Raw genomic sequence first — 16,656 nt, forward strand, 5'->3', positions numbered from 1 at the left:
GAAATAATATTCTCAGTTATTCTCGATAATAAAAGAAATAAGATGAAATACGGTAATTCTCTACGTTCACGCCTCCAGATAATATGTTACAAAGAGTGGCAAAGATAATAAGCTTTAATGTACTCTATACTTGTATCAATCGCCAACCTAAATAAATTTTCAATTAAAAAAAGTATAGTCCCCGCATCATTTAGACTCACGAAAAATACAATACCGTTAGCAGTTAACCTCTTATCCCTTGATATTACATATCACTTCTACCAATAACACTACTTCGTTGGAGAAATGCATTCAGCAAATATTGTCGAAAAGCTGTACTTAATAACTTCTGAGTGGTCCTCGCGGAAATGTTCAACACGTACTTAAAAAACCTTGAAAACCCAAAGGTTTATCAATTTAATAAAAATGCACTCATTTTCATGTATTGGTTAAAGGAGGTTCGATAACGTAATGCATTAAAATGGATATAGTTATCGATTATTTAAAACAATCTTGACCTGCGGATGAGGATATTCTTTATAGAAGACTTTGAGATCGACGCATTCATACATACGAGTAGACCGACCGATAGACAGACAGACAAACGGACAAGCAAAAACAGATACATCGACTCAGCTCGTCGTCAGCACGTCATATTCCGCTATCGAATCCAACTTATGGACGACTCATTTAAAGTTTCCCATAATAAAATTAACTCTAATATTTATATTCTAATTTATAGCTAACTTATCTCTCTAATAATATCAGATATGTGTAAATAAATAAAAAATAAATATATAAATCATTTATTCACTTGACTTTTTAATTTATGATAATGTTATCGACTTTACGTGCAAACATACAAATATGAATGTGATGCTTCTATTACGGCCATCCATGCCGAACTAGTTCAATGAACAAACAGTGTTATCGGTTCACCGACTAAAATAATGAATTTTTCACGTCATCCACGCTGTCTGACATAAAATATGTGAGTATTATATTTTAAAGTCACAAATACTAATCATCTTTGGCTTTACTGTTGTACCAATACGAATGTATTCTGCTGTTTGATTGTGGTCTCTCCATTATCAATGTCAATTGTTCCGTGGTTCTTTTTTTTTTTTGACAATACATTCTGTGAACACCGCGAAATTGGCTCTCTTTTTCATTTCAACATACAATAGAAGTGCGTAAATATGAAATTTATTTATACCTTTCCATTTACAGTAGTTATTTAAAGTAGAAGGATTGCTAATTGTGCCGGATAGTGGTCTCTGACAGACAAACACATATACATTTGCATATGTAGATATACACACGCATACACGCGTACCTACATACACTAAAAACTTTTGGCAAATAATTGAAATCGTATGTAAAATGTGCGTTTGTGCGTAAACCGATCTATAAATTGAATCACGCTTATGTATGTATGTATTCTGTTATGTATGTAACCAATTTAATTGATTTGTTTAGAAAATATCCACTCATATACACATTTCGTACACTTATTCTTTTTCTATATTATATAAATTAGTGCAACATTCAAAGTAAAGTGAACGCCGTCCACCGTCAATTGGCTCTCTCTTGCTTATTACGTCGACTGCCGCAACAAATTTTTGTTACACACTGCAAAGAAATACCCCTAACACAAAGGCTTTCAATTGCAACATCTAGCAGGTCCCATAGGGGGCCGCCTCAATATCAGCTCAAGCAACCTCTTCAGCTCAGGTATGTTTGGGCAGATATATAAATTGCCTCATAGTTTCTATGAGAACATAATATCTATCGCACTAGACATTTGTATTAATTTGACATTTATTTTACAGCCAGTTTTATAACATAAACCTTGCTGCGTGGACCCATCCAAATACAACCGACTCTTCTGAAGAACTCACAACTGAAGCGTTTTCGGAAGAGGATCGTCAAAGGAACAATAAGGCGGCGGAGATGACATTACCAAGCGCCGCTCGCGTCTACACAGACGTCAACGCTCACAAGCCTGATGAATATTGGGATTATGAGAATTACGTTGTCGATTGGGGAAACCAGGATGATTATCAATTGGTCCGCAAGTTGGGGCGTGGCAAGTACTCCGAGGTGTTCGAGGCTATCAACATAACGACAACTGAGAAATGTGTTGTGAAAATATTGAAGCCAGTTAAAAAAAAGAAGATTAAGCGCGAAATCAAGATCTTGGAAAACTTGCGTGGGGGCACCAACATAATAACGCTCTTGGCCGTTGTCAAAGATCCAGTGTCCCGCACCCCAGCACTGATTTTCGAGCATGTGAACAATACAGACTTCAAACAGCTGTATCAAACATTAACAGACTATGAGATTCGCTATTATCTGTTTGAGTTACTTAAAGCACTCGATTATTGCCATAGCATGGGCATAATGCACCGCGATGTGAAGCCACATAACGTAATGATAGATCATGAAAATAGAAAGTTACGTCTCATCGATTGGGGACTTGCTGAATTCTATCATCCGGGTCAAGAGTATAATGTCAGAGTGGCTTCGCGCTACTTTAAAGGACCCGAACTTCTTGTCGATTATCAAATGTACGATTATTCACTGGACATGTGGTCGCTGGGATGTATGTTGGCATCAATGATCTTTCGCAAGGAGCCATTCTTCCATGGTCATGATAACTATGACCAACTCGTTAGAATTGCCAAGGTGCTGGGCACCGAAGAACTGTACGCGTATCTTGACAAGTACAACATCGATTTAGATCCGCGATTTCACGATATTTTACAACGTCATTCCCGCAAGCGTTGGGAACGTTTTGTTCATTCTGATAATCAACATCTGGTTTCACCAGAAGCATTAGACTTTCTCGATAAGCTATTGCGTTATGATCACGTGGATCGTCTTACAGCTCGCGAGGCTATGGCGCATCCATATTTTTTGCCAATTGTTAACGGGCAGGTGAATCCCAACAGCCAGCAATAGACATGGATTTATATTGTAAATTATACAAACTTATGTCGAAGCAGCACGGTAAAAGTTACAAGGACGGATACGAGCACTTTGAAAAGGAAAAATCGTTATGTGCTAAGGATAAAAAGATTAATTAAGATCAAATTCAATAAAGAAAAATCGCATCGACTCACAGTTCGGAAACATAACACCGATTTCACACAAAATAGAACAATAGAAATGTTATAATGAAAGGCAGATTATTCAAATTATAGTTTTTGAAATACGAACAGACAGTGATTAAAAAAGTACTAATTTCCATATACAACTTAAATATTTCTGTTTACAAATTCATACATGCACATGCTTAAAAATTAACATCAAGCAACATTATAATTAACATATATTTATACCAATAATTATAAATATAATCCAATAAATCTCCATTTCTTACAAAATCGTTCAAGCTCTTAAAGTACGGACACTGACCTCTTGGGGTCCAGTAACGTTAATGGAGCTACCATCGCTCAGGCCGCTAGCCAACAATAATCAGCATCGGCCTGGCAGTCTCCTTTGAACTGAAATAAACTAAGAACGGTATAGAATATTCAGCAATTCATAATCGCAGATAACGTCAGAGTCACACATATAGATATTTTGTAAACCGAAATACTTTAGTTTTGATCAACCTATCGTTTGTTTTTCCAAAAGCACCTTGAAGAGGGGCATTAAAAAGTAATCGTTCACAATGTAGTATAAACACATAACTATAATGAAAAATAAAATGTTAAAAATAAATGGAGATAAAATCTTAAGTGGCTACCACGAATCGTGCACGAACTCAACAGCAGACAACAGGACACAACAAATTCTTGGGAAAATTCTCTAAATTGACTAATCAACAAGAATGAAAGCCTGTTCATTATGTTCGTCAACCAATAAAAAATAATTTTGCAACGACATTTCACATAAATTTTCTTAACTTTACTACTGATTTCGCCTTTTAAAAAATTTTAAGAAAAGACAAATTACCCTATCCCAGCACGAAATGTTCCAAGACTCACATTAATACACAAGTTGAAGTATTCTTACACATGCACACAAAAGCATAGCTATTCTCACACGACCCAAGCTAATTTTTCTCGACATTAACACTCAAATTTTAAATGAGGACATTGAAATTGAATTCCCTAATTCTTGAAGATTATCAGATTTTGCTTCATTTTATACAGTTTCGTATCTCAGTTTTAATACCAGACTTGTGAACATTGATTAATTTTTTGGAGAATAGAATTTAACCTAAATTTTTTATAGGATTATATTAAATCAACAAAATAAACATTATGTAAATATGAAGTTGGGGTACTCCACTCGGTGGTACGGCATCAGAAATTAATGTTGCGCGCCCGAAGTACTGTTTCGATCTAATGCTGCATTTAGTGCTGGCTGTACTCCAAGAGCCTAAAGTGAGCCTTAAAATGTGGCAAACATACAACTTTCGTATTGAGTTATTCGGGCAATTTTAAAGATTGCTGTGTTAGTACTTAGATTACCCTTTTAGAAACAATTGCATTGAATATATAATTTTGTGAGTACAAATGTAAGTATGCCTGCATGTATGTAGAATATCAACACCAACGTTGATCTTCCGTTGTCACTCTCAAACTCCGTAATGTTACAAATGAAAAATCTGCGCACCATATGTTTGCATTATACAAACAGCACTATTACAGCTGGGAAAATGCAGCAAATTAAACTGTGAATTCAGCAATAGTTTTGTGGGAGTGCAGAAAATTTCCTTTACAACAATCGGATTGAATTACAGTGTAATAATTGATACATACGACTAGTAAAGATTTTTTATCTTCTTTGTTTTACATTACTTTTTGTTAAGAATATGGTTCCGTCAGACCGCTAGAATAGTTGCACTTGTTTAATAACTTGCTTGGGTGAAGTCAATAAAATTTAAACGCTTACCTCTCCATCATCTATATAATTTAGCATTAGCAAAGCAGAACATATTCTATTTCTATACCCTGTCTATGTTTTAGTCGTTATCTATTCGGGTAGTCTGTTTTATTATACATTTGCATACAAAAATATATTTCTAATATTTGCATTTCCATTAATTTATTATTAGCGAAGTTCCTAACCAGACCTTGATTATGTTTACCTTTTAAACCATTTTTTTCTTTTCGTTCTGCAAACAGAATTAACGAATTTGTATTATATATCAACCTCAGAAAATTATTTCAATATCTACCTCGAAATTTTATAAGAATTTCAAAAAAAAAATCTAAACCAATTCAGTTTTTTTTTTAATATTTCCTATTTTATCCTGAGTTGAAAAAGAATTCTGATCCATAAAAGTTGTTCAACATAAGAATTGATGGCAACACGTTCAGTAAACACCCAATGAATCCACACCGGCCGGATCCCTTTTATATTGCCTATACGCATATACTACATTCATAAATGTTGTACAGATATCACTTTATGGCTAGTATAAGCTCTAAGTGACAGTCAGCTTATCTGCCAGCCTATATGAAAAATTCATGCAATTCAGCCGAAGTCTTTGTATAAAAAATATATAAAAACTACAATATAAAAACAAAATATATTATTATTAGGAAGACAACAAATTTATTTTTGGTGAAGGCAACGGAAAAAATGCTTGTCACTAAAATATATTTTACAAATAAATTATATTGATTTCCGTGGCGCAGTCATAGTTAATTACATTAAACATTATCTTTTTTATTGGACGGCGCCGTCTTCCAATAGACTCAGAATATTTAACCAAATTTGTACAGCCCTTAAGTTATTAATGGAATATAATAAAGTGCTACATAAAATTAGTTCGGTAATATAATATATTTAATACATTTTAAACTTGCTTGGATAAGCTTTTATTCAAATTGGAATGAGTACAACTAACAAAACATACATGAATATTTTTTTTTTGTTTTTTTGTTATAGGTATTGTAAAACATTGAACAACATTAAAGAAATAAATTGTAATACGTGACTCCTTTAGCGCACCAAATCTTCCGGATTGAACATGCCCTGTCAATTAGAAATGAAATCAAATGGTTAAACAGGAAACATGAAGAAATTAAATGAAACTTACGCGTGCACGTCGTAAGATGGAGTCCTTGCTGGCATCGTAGGGATGATCTTTTGATGGGATTTCAAGAACAGCTGGTACTGGAGAAGTGTGCGCATCGATGACGTGACGAATAAGTTCGGCATATGTTTGATTTATCAGGATGATATCAATATCATCGCGCTTCAAAAAGCGTTTAAAGCAATCTTCAATTTCGCTGACCGCAGTATCTATAAAAAAAGAATATCATCAAATGTTAAGCAAGGACGATCAAGTTACGAGCAGAGAGCTGTGTTTACATGAATTCCGTGCAGTACAGGTTATCAATAATTAATTCAGATCCGACTTGCAAGAAAACGAATATAACATTAACTTGAGTTTCCCTTCATATAGCTGAGTCGCTTTTGCTTTCTTATAAATAATTAATAATAATAATTAAATATACATTTTTAGCTATGATTACTGTTAGGTAATTCAAAACATCTCTTTGCTTTCTGTATAATTCAATTTAGTGCTTAAAAACAATGGTGGTCACGGCAACTTTTGACCAATAAATTTCAATACTCATTCAATAAGTTAAACAAGTATATTGGTTTCATGAAATACAATTTGTTGAAGTATTTTGCCCCCATTAAAATTAAGCACTCGAACTAGTGTGTAGTCGTGGAAATAAATGTATCTGTTACTAGATAATAGTCAATAATTATGGCGCTCTCGAGTTCGTATGTTGTAATTGTATATCTATAAATATAAATATATAAATGCGTTTCTCTATATGTATATTCATTCAAGCGAGCTGGATAAATATACCTAAAATATAATCAGAATCAGAATTTCAGAACTAAAATGCGGAAAATGTCATTTAGTGCATCAAATTGTTGCGGATACAACAGCAACATAACGTATATAAAATGATTAAATAACTTACTTTTGTCGACTACCATGAAATTTGGATGGCGATTTTTGTTTATTTCTCCAACTCCTCCGAGAAGGAAACCGACGCAGGTATCCTAAAGGAAATAATTTAACGTTTATTTTAATATCAAATGCACGCTTACAACTTTTACATATTTATGATAAACAGTACGTGTCTGAAACATATTAAATCTATAAACACAAGTTAATAAAAATCGATTTTATCAACTCTATGCTTTTTATTTTAGATGCACCTACAGCAACTTTATTACTGTTGTTTTAAAGGATGTCATTAAAAAGCTCACCTCATCACCAATGACAGATATTAATTTTCCTTTAATAGCCGAGTGCAAAGCCATTTTATTTCTTTAAGTTAAATTTTACTGAAACAGCCTATAATTTTTTTTACTTAAATAAAATGTCAGCTGACGGGAGTCACGAGACGATAACATAAATACACTAAAATTACCATATGAAATACGCGAATATGGTCGCCCAATGCAAAGCATGCAGCCCTAGTCTGCGTGGGCATATATAATTCACGATATAAAAATTAATACAGACATATCTATCATGTGTAGCATTTTAAAAAGATTTATGGAATATACATGAATTTTAAATAAAAATTGTGAATATTTAGATACTTCGATAATATTTCTTTAGCCCTTCACAAACACCATTTACTTAAACTATTTAAAATACGATAGTTATATACTTATTTCATTGATTTAAACTATGGAGGGCTACTAAGAAACAAACTGCATTTCAGAAACCATTTTATCGAATATTCGATTTCCATCAAATTAATCGATATTTAATCTGCTTTTTGATTTCGCATCTCTAGTACGCACATGTTTTAAGAAATGTTTCGTGCCGGTGATATATTCAAAACAATTGTTCACGCACAACAAGAGGACCGAAATGTCTACCTCAATGTTGCTGATCAAAATCTTCATGGAGCCGTAAGTTCAAACACCATCAAAATACATATCATATTAATAGGAGTACTTCCTTAGAGCGCTGAGTCGCAGGCACACTCAATCACTACCCTCCTGTACAAAACGAATACTCGATCCATCGGTTTACGATTCCTTATTAAATATCTAAATCAATGCCCAAGTCACATTTTGAAAGATAAGGGAAATGTTTGGTTAACTATTATAATTAGAACCTGCAATAGTAAAGAAATTGGTTTATATGGAGAACTGATCTACGAAGCTGTGGGTAAGTTATAAAACTTAAGCATTGGTATTTCTCTAACTGCTTCGATTTAATTTACCGGCTTCTTTTATATCGATAAGAATTTACTAAGTATTTAGTTTAAACATGTTTTGTGGATTTTTAGATTTAGATGCAAGAAATAACCAATCTCACTACCCAATAATATAAAATATAGATTAATAAATAGTCTTAAGGATTTAGACACTTTATAAAAGTTATTCAACATGTTTTAAAAAACAAGCTTGACATGTTGCTAAATTAAAAAAAAATCAGTACTCTTCAAATAGACTACCTTTTAAAAATATATTAAAGGCTGCTATTTTCTCCAGTTCTTCATACATACATTTAACATTTTTATACATAAAAAAAAAAAATAAAATAAAAATAAATAAGTACCTTACGTAAATTACGTGCTAGTAAAACAGAAATTTTAGTATAACACTTTGTGGGTGGCTCTACCTAACACATATTAAAATTTATTTAGTTTGTTTCCGTTCTCATGTGAAGAGCTCTTCTCTTGTCTTCTTCTGACATAAACTGCGGTATATTTCTACTGTTTATCACCTGAAAAAATTAAAGAGGGAACAGAAATATTTTTATTTTATTGCTTTTAAAACTAATTTTAGATAATTCAAATGTTTTATAATAATTTATATATATAATATAACTAATGCACTTTCGCCAGTCTGCAATCACTTTGGTTTCATAAATTAAGTAATTAATTACGTATGATTACAGCTTTACTTGTAATACAAATACAAGCAGCACCTGAAACTGCGAAATGGTTTGGGTCAAATTGTCTAGGAAAGGTTTATGAAAGTCTTTCGTTTCTGAATAATAAGACAACCATATGCTGTACGATTGCTTCACTGAAAGCCGTAAAGCAATGCTTAAAGTACTACCCTGGACCCAGTAAGTCCGGGAAGCTTGCAGTCACGCGATACCTTCTAACATTAATGGACAGCTGCAACCCCGAAGTTGTCTATGAAAGTGGAAACTGTTGGTTACAATTGCAACAAGTACGTGGAAATTCGACTAATGCTAACCACAGCAACGACAAAGTTCAATGGCAAGAATTCCAACTCGGCTTGCTATGTAATCTTAACGAGCTATTGAATGATGCATTTCCCAAATATAAAGATAATACCAAGGACTTTGAGAACCATAAATTGCAACATTTTCATTTGGAATTACAAGGAGATCCAATTAAAAGAGCAGCTCAAGTATGCACACGATTCTGCAATCTCACCGAGTTCCTTAAAATTGCGTTAAGGTCTGTCTGAATAAAACGAACTTCTTGTTCATTTTTTTTATTATAGTTTACATTTTTTAACAGCCAACCGTATCCTTCAAAAAAACTGATTTGTGCAAAGAGAATTTTGGGTCTTATTCAACATGGCTTGGCAGTGAACTATGGAAATTGTGAAAACATTGACAGCATGTGCTTTGAGAATCTTCTACCTCATATGCACACAAAACTATTGGAGCTTCTGGAAGTTTTAATGAACATGTAAGTTATTAAAAATTACAAAAAAAAAAAAAAAAAAAAAATCATTACTGTAATTGCTGTAATATATAATAATTATATATACACCAACATTTTTTTGATGCGTAATCTAGGCGGTAAGAGCCGAAGGTTTTGGTGTGAATAGCACGAAGGGCTCTAGAAAGTGTGTGTATGGAAATTATATTATTAATTACTATTATAATTAGATATATTTTACACTTAAAATTGATTTCATTATTAATAAATAGTTTATAAATTTGTAATTTTAAAAGATTTTTCTACTTAGCCAGTCTAAAAACTGACCAATTTGTTTCTATCTTCAGCTGTCACACTCACCTCAGACCGCATTTTCGATTGATGTCTAGCATTGTATTGGACTCGTTACAAAAAACAATGTGGTCAACGCCTGAAGGACTTTCGGTCCAGTTATTGTGAGTACAACTTTTTTTTAATGGTATATTATACATATTCGACGCAAAATTAATTTTTAATGCGTGCTAGATAAATCAAAATTTAAAATTTGTTGTTAACAGCTGTTTTGATCTATACAATACCTATGTTAGGGCACTTAATGTACCATTATTTTATATCTTTTGTAGCAATTTACGAATTCAGGTTTACAAAGCAACAACATCATGGCTAACTACTTTTGCTGAGGGAAGCGGGTGCGACCTAATTGCTGAACGACTTGTAAAAATTTTACTCGAGGATGTGATAATCCGTCGGAGAGACATATATTTGGTGGTAATTATAATGAAGATTTCAGTTGCGTTTTATTATAATTTTTTGATCTGCAGTCTGCAACTCAATCAAAAAATAAATCTAAGAGGAAGCGTACTGCGATGTCGGAAGCATCAGAATCACCATTTCAAAGCGAACTCCTAATTAATAAAAACAAGGAACTTCTTTGTAAGCAAGCATTACAATGTCTGCAACAAGTTTTGGATTCAGTTGGCTTCCTTTTGAAACCACAACTTTTAAGGGTAAGCATAGTATTACACAAGGAGAGTATACAACCTAATATTGTAAAAGCTGAGAGAGGACCTTTCGATCAAGATCTAGACATATAATCATCATCTGCATATCGTTTTTTTAAATGTAATTTATGGGTTTGTCAAGCGTCTACAGAAAAAATGCATTTGTACTTATTGCGAATATTTTTGTACACGTTATTTAAATCACGTGGAAGAAACCTCTAGTCGTGACTGGCCGACTAGAAGATACCCAGAACAGAAATTTTTCACCATACTTCATAATTTGTATTTATGCAAAAATGTTGTTGGGCTTAGATATCAAAGGTATAGCGGCTCAACAACTTTATGGGGTCTGCAAAAATTCTTCCACCTGTTCCATACATTTTGAAATTTCAATTATTATTATACCCGGAATTCCCATTTCAACTTTTGCGAATATGAATCTTATTACATTGTATTAAAAACAAAGATTAGCGATATAAAGTGAAAAACTTTCCAAATATTTTCGAGGTTATACTTTCGAATGTTTAATTATTTTATAATTATTTATTATTATAAATTTAGTGCTTCATAAACATTTAACATTATAAATTGTAATTGATTTAATTTATTTGAATATTCTTTATAGAATATGTTGAGCACTATATTGGAAAACAGTGCTCAAATATATGAGAAGCGTGCGTGGAAGGAAAACGTTTACAACGAGTGGACCTGTCGCCTTGAGTTGTACAAAACTTTATTTACATTTATAAAATTGAGAAATATACCCTGCCCTCCTCCGTCGGAGATTGTTTTGACCATACTTGAAGAATCTAGCAAAAAAGACCCCAACTCTGACATACGAATTTGTTGTAAAAATATGATCGCTTCAGCTGAAAAAACATTACACCCTCAAAGGGAGAGTTTAATTTTCAAGAAAGACGATCAACAGAGTACATCTACAATACAAATAAATGGAAATACAAATTACGAAATTGCATCTGACATTCAACAATCTACAGATAATAATGAAAACACACAACTAAAAGAGGCTGTGCCTTCCACTACCGTTATTCCTTTAGACAATTTAAATGAAGAAACGCCAAGTGCCCCTGTGTCGAAAAGAATTCGTACGTCCTCGGAAAGTAAAGATAATACAAAATGTAAAGATAATACAACAAAAAATAAAGTCATTGAAGAAGAAGCTTTGGAAAGTCCAGCAAGTAATAATCCTGTAATTCTGCCAAAAGCTGATGTAAAAGAGCCTCTTGAAAAAATTGTGGAAGCTCCACGAATCAATAATCCTGTACTTACCAAAAATATCTGTGCAAAAGAGTCTACGAAAGTATCGAGCGATACTAAACATAGCACACCTGAAAATATTTCAACTGAATCAAAACCTAGTAAAAGTGATGACGATGATTACATTGCTGAGTTGCAGGCTGCTTTTGTCGATGAGTTGAAATAAAAGAAGTTAATTTTTATATAAATATTCTGTTAATTTTAAAAATTTAATAAAAAAAAGATAATAACGACGTTTATTTATCACAAAATGAGGGTTTTAGATTCTAAAGGATGTAAGTACATGTGAAGGATGCAAATAATTGGATTTTATTTTATATAGGCTCGAACTTTCAATGACTATAGGATTTTAAATGGGTTGGAATTATTTAAAGCTAGAAAATAAATGCAAAAAAAAATCAGCACTCGCAATCTCATTTGCAAAACTGAACGTACAATAAACTAGGTCACTTTGTCGTACCCACCCGTTTATTTATACTACATCAATAAGTTTCAGACTGGAATCTCACGCTGAAAAACCAAGGATTGATCGTCGTTTTTTAAAGGACAGCACATAGCACCTCCGTAGATCAAAAACTTGTCATTCGACATTTACAATTTATAGTGAAATATGCTGTGAAATTGATTGCATATTTTCGTTCTTACTAAGATCTCTAGTTGGTGTGGTATATTAATATAGTATGAAGATATTTACCTGTGAAATATAACAGAACCATATTTTGTGTATACTTATATTTTGGTTTTTGCTTTTCTCATGAAGCTATTAATTATCCACGTAAAGTCTATATATGTACATATGTGCACATATGATCCAAATGTTGAATGATATCATCTTGTTACCTATTGTAAAAGGAATAGTCTCTGAATCTAAAAATGGATGGATGAATGATGATAAACTGAATGAACGCTCAATATAAAAGTGATAGGGTTCCAATACATTTTATTAGTATACTAATTAAATACTTAAAAGCATAAATAATTACACGTTTTCAGTCTTTCGAAGAACTCTTATTGTTGTATCTGCGCATGGACACGATTTAAGGAACTAAGATATGTTATATTTTTTAAGAGTACTTAGAGATTCAATATGTAGACAAAATATAATACATATAAGAAACCATTTTTCTTTAATCATTGAGACTTGAATTTTCCAGACACTTTTCAAATATATATATATGTATATGGATAAAGTATAAATATTGATATTATTTATTTATATATAGTAGTAGTTGCCTAAAGACGTGATGTCGCTATGTGTATCGACTAATGATATATTTATGAGAATTACTTGAATGTTTAATAAATTATTGTTTTATTGTTATTATTAAAAGAAATGTTCAATATATCCAATTATAAAGTTTGATTATATTGAGTTTCTAATATATCTATCTACATAGGCTACGCGATTGGAATCTAATATTTAATAAAATTTAGTGATACAACCATTTCAACCATTTTTATAATCATTAATTCGAACATTATGCTCTTGGAGTCAGTACTAATGGAAAGCAAGTTGCAGGGAGTGCTACACTCGCTGGCTTTATCTTTATCGTCTCAAGATTACTACAATTGATATTATAGTTTTGTAAAATGTTGGCCAGCAAAATGAATCCGAATCCGCGCACCAAATTTTGTCCTATGCACGTGCGTTTGCCAATGCTAAAGGGCAAAAAGTGTGGAATATTTTTTTTAAGCTGCAATTTGATAGGTCCGGAATCCATTTTAGTAGTATCTTGTTGAATAGGTTTATTTGTATATGGATTTTCATTAGATGAATTGTATATTTTCACGTCCTTTTCGAACTCAATACCTGAATCGGATTCTTCGGAGCACCTTCGCTTTCCATGAAATATAGGCGGAGTTGACGGTGTGTTCGCTCTCTCTTCCAAAAACCTTTCGGGTTGAAATTGATCGGGATCCTTCCAGTACTTCGGGCTCGTGTTGAGCACATAGTTATTAATGAAAACAATGGTGCCTGTAGTAACACCAAAATCTGATATTTGCGTATCCTCGGTGGCTACATGGGGTACGATCGGAGACGACGAGTAACGTAGGACTTCGAATATTGTGGCCATGGTATAGGGCATTTTATCCATATCGTGCAAGTTAATACTTTTTTGACTGTTTTTGGACACGTAATCGACTTCGCATTGAATTCTCTTGGCAATCTCAGGATCCTTGGCAATATAGGCGAGAGATAGCATGACTAAGTTTCCGACTGCTGAGTGACCTCCAATAAAATCTTCCAGCATGAAAATAATCGTATTGCGCGACACGTTCTTATTTTCAATGAGACTCTTCAGGAGTGCATCTGTAAAGTCGACATCGGGTTCATCTAAATCGATATTGATTTCTCTTCTATTTATAACTCGTTCCAAAATAAATTTTCGAATTGTGGTGGACCAGTGGCATATCTTTTTCGTGTGTTTGCTGTAAAATGGTAAGAGCCATGGCAAGAAATCTAATGGATGTCCTTGGTTTATTTCCCAAAAGATTTCATCAAAAAACTGCACGACTTGTTCAAATTCCTTGTCCTCATAATCAAAGCGCATGGAACACATGTATTGACTAAACATATTAGCGCATGCCTTAAGTATAACTAGCTTCAAATCAAAGGGTTTACCAGGCTCTACAGATGCTTTTAAGTTATCCAGTAAGTTTGTTATTTCATTGCATCCGATTTGGGACATTTTTGCGAAATACGAGGATGACGAACGCGGAGAGCAGTGTCGTCGGGCTAAGTTCCGGCGTTTCTGTTGCAACTGTGACCAGTCGCAAAGAGCAAGAGCTGCAAGAAAATACAAATATTATATAAACTTTGAAGAAAATAAAGTCTTAATTGGAGGAAAAAGAAACATAAATCTTCAAACGATCACTGTCACTTTAAATAATAAAAATAATGTGTTGAGGACAACAATTTATACATAGCAGAGCGGTTTTAAATCTTTAAAGAAGAAAAGAAGGTATCTGATGAAATAGTAACTAATAATGATAAGCTGAGTTAAACTGAGCTTAGCTGTGTTTCTCCATTTGTATGACGTCCGTGCGCCCGTCCGTATGATCGCAGTGATCCTGTAAACCACAAAGCCATGTCTTCAATATACAGGCAGTCTTAATTATTTTATCGTATTGATAGGATGATGCACAGACAATTAAGTATTTTTACCCTGATGATCTATTTCTTATTAAAAATCCTTAGACTTATGAGACGTCGCAAATAACTTCAAATCCATTTATTTATATCAAGCCTTGCATGGAGAAAATATCAACAATAATCTTGTTTTCGCTTTAGTAAATATGCTAGCTTTTATTTTGTATTGCAATAGTATTTATATATTTCATTTAAAGTTAAATAACATCTATACATACTATATATTACTGTGCAAGTCTATGAAGTAGGAGATTTAGACCGCAAATAAAAAAAAAATAATTTTTTTTAAATATAAAGTAAGACATATGGGTATTTTAAAAACTTTTGGAAGCATTAGATTCGTTTGCTGAAAATCAATGACAATATTTTTGATTCATATATTTTATAATATATAAATATAAAACACTTATTGAGATGGAATTATCTGATAGGAGCAAATAGATTCTGCAATTGATATTTACTTCGAAAAGTTCTTTCAAGTGCTTAAAAACTTAACACATACATTTTCATGGTTTTCGCACATTTTAAAAATATTATTATTTTATTTATATATTTTATTTGAATTTTTAAATTAATTTTTATTTATTTCTTTTTTTTTTACAATTACCTAAAATTTAAAGGACAAATGCATGTATAAGCTTATTACACACTTTACAAGCATATAATGGTTTAAGAAATACTCACAGTTATTGCGATCGCCACCGAAAAGTTTGTGGTAACGCAGAAATTCTGGTCTCCCACCAAAGAACTTTCCGTTCTTATTAAGGACCTCTTTTATTAAATCCAAGTTATTGACGACAAGGCAGCGCGTATGTCCTAGTGTTAAACTGTAAATATCGCCATAATTCTTTGTCAATGCTCCAAAGCCTTGGAACGGATTGTTAAATTGTCCAATTATATCTAAATTTCCGATTATCGGCCAAGGACGTGGACCAGGTGCTTGTAGAAGTTTGCGTTTGGCTTTTATTGAATTCTCGCTCTCGATTCTGAGATTAGCTTTTTTCTGACAGCTAAAAATGATTATAGCATAGGATGTGACTGTTGCTACCAGGAATATTCCAGATATGACATAGAATATTAGGAAAAACATTTTTACTTCTAATACGACGTCTTTGGTTTAATTTCAATAACGATTTCCTTTTATTAATAATTAAATAATTCGTATTTTATTTTAAACTAAACTGAAAGCGCTTCACGATTTTCTAGCTCTTTTTTTTTTCTTTTATATTAAGCACCAGCAACGACGAGCAATGTTCTTGCCTCGCGATCGAAGAATATTTGCTTTTCAAAGCACTTTCTTTCTTACGTTTTATTCAAGTGCCGAGAAGTCAGAATGCCCGCAAGTACATTCATAAATATGTATGTCCCATTGTAAATATGTACATACGCTGATACCTACGTACGTATCTAAAGGTGTCTCTCTCTATGTGTGTGTGTATATTTCCATACAACGGTAAGCGATCTGCTGATACAAAGCTTTTATGTGCATATCTGATAGCTTCGAGGTGCTCGAATCATAATCAGAATTGCATGAAAGTTAGCTAGTAACCCTTATATTGCAACTGTTCGTTTAACAAATGTATACATACGC

General features: G+C 32.8%; 4 protein-coding genes and 1 long non-coding RNA gene across 9 annotated transcripts; 3 read left to right on the forward strand and 2 right to left on the reverse strand.

The window, feature by feature from the left end:
* Positions 1-866: 866 nt before the first annotated feature.
* LOC6572307 (casein kinase II subunit alpha) lies at positions 867-3,872 on the forward strand. Of its 4 annotated transcripts, none has more exons than XM_015166317.2 (4): positions 888-970; positions 1,210-1,428; positions 1,520-1,713; positions 1,812-3,872. In XM_015166317.2, exons 2-4 carry the CDS (start codon positions 1,411-1,413, stop codon positions 2,941-2,943), a joined length of 1,344 nt encoding a protein of 447 aa, XP_015021803.1. In that variant the 5' UTR covers positions 888-970; positions 1,210-1,410; the 3' UTR covers positions 2,944-3,872. The 4 variants fall into 4 exon arrangements, with proteins under 4 accessions (XP_001998446.1, XP_015021803.1, XP_015021804.1 ...); XM_015166318.3 differs by having other exon boundaries at positions 894-970; positions 1,210-1,412; XM_001998410.4 differs by lacking the exon at positions 1,210-1,428 and having other exon boundaries at positions 867-970.
* Positions 3,873-5,791: 1,919 nt separating this feature from the next.
* LOC6572306 (V-type proton ATPase subunit F 1) lies at positions 5,792-7,378 on the reverse strand. The gene is made up of 4 exons (XM_001998409.4): positions 7,237-7,378; positions 6,945-7,026; positions 6,041-6,246; positions 5,792-5,976 (listed from the first exon to the last, which is right to left on the reverse strand). The coding sequence occupies exons 1-4, from the start codon at positions 7,288-7,290 to the stop codon at positions 5,944-5,946; spliced, it is 375 nt and encodes a 124-aa protein (XP_001998445.1). The 5' UTR covers positions 7,291-7,378; the 3' UTR covers positions 5,792-5,943.
* On the forward strand, positions 7,008-7,409 carry LOC122756911. Its single transcript, XR_006356772.1, has 2 exons — positions 7,008-7,099; positions 7,180-7,409. It is a non-coding gene; the product is annotated as an uncharacterized LOC122756911 (long non-coding RNA).
* A 343-nt stretch (positions 7,410-7,752) lies between these two features.
* Positions 7,753-12,165, forward strand: LOC6572305 (proline-, glutamic acid- and leucine-rich protein 1). 2 transcript variants are annotated; one of them, XM_001998408.4, is made up of 8 exons: positions 7,753-7,893; positions 7,948-8,155; positions 8,891-9,425; positions 9,489-9,662; positions 9,983-10,090; positions 10,259-10,403; positions 10,457-10,642; positions 11,262-12,165. In XM_001998408.4, exons 1-8 carry the CDS (start codon positions 7,795-7,797, stop codon positions 12,078-12,080), a joined length of 2,274 nt encoding a protein of 757 aa, XP_001998444.2. In that variant the 5' UTR covers positions 7,753-7,794; the 3' UTR covers positions 12,081-12,165. The 2 variants fall into 2 exon arrangements, with proteins under 2 accessions (XP_001998444.2, XP_043863725.1); XM_044007790.1 differs by having other exon boundaries at positions 10,259-10,400.
* Positions 12,166-12,828: 663 nt separating this feature from the next.
* Positions 12,829-16,354, reverse strand: LOC6572304 (cytochrome P450 307a1). The gene is made up of 2 exons (XM_032733558.2): positions 15,750-16,354; positions 12,829-14,702 (listed from the first exon to the last, which is right to left on the reverse strand). Exons 1-2 carry the CDS (start codon positions 16,153-16,155, stop codon positions 13,393-13,395), a joined length of 1,716 nt encoding a protein of 571 aa, XP_032589449.1. The 5' UTR covers positions 16,156-16,354; the 3' UTR covers positions 12,829-13,392.
* Between the last annotated feature and the right edge of the window lie 302 nt (positions 16,355-16,656).

Source organism: Drosophila mojavensis, unplaced genomic scaffold (assembly GCF_018153725.1).
Source record: "Drosophila mojavensis isolate 15081-1352.22 unplaced genomic scaffold, ASM1815372v1 contig_19, whole genome shotgun sequence".
In the NCBI taxonomy this organism is placed as follows: domain Eukaryota; kingdom Metazoa; phylum Arthropoda; class Insecta; order Diptera; family Drosophilidae; genus Drosophila; species Drosophila mojavensis.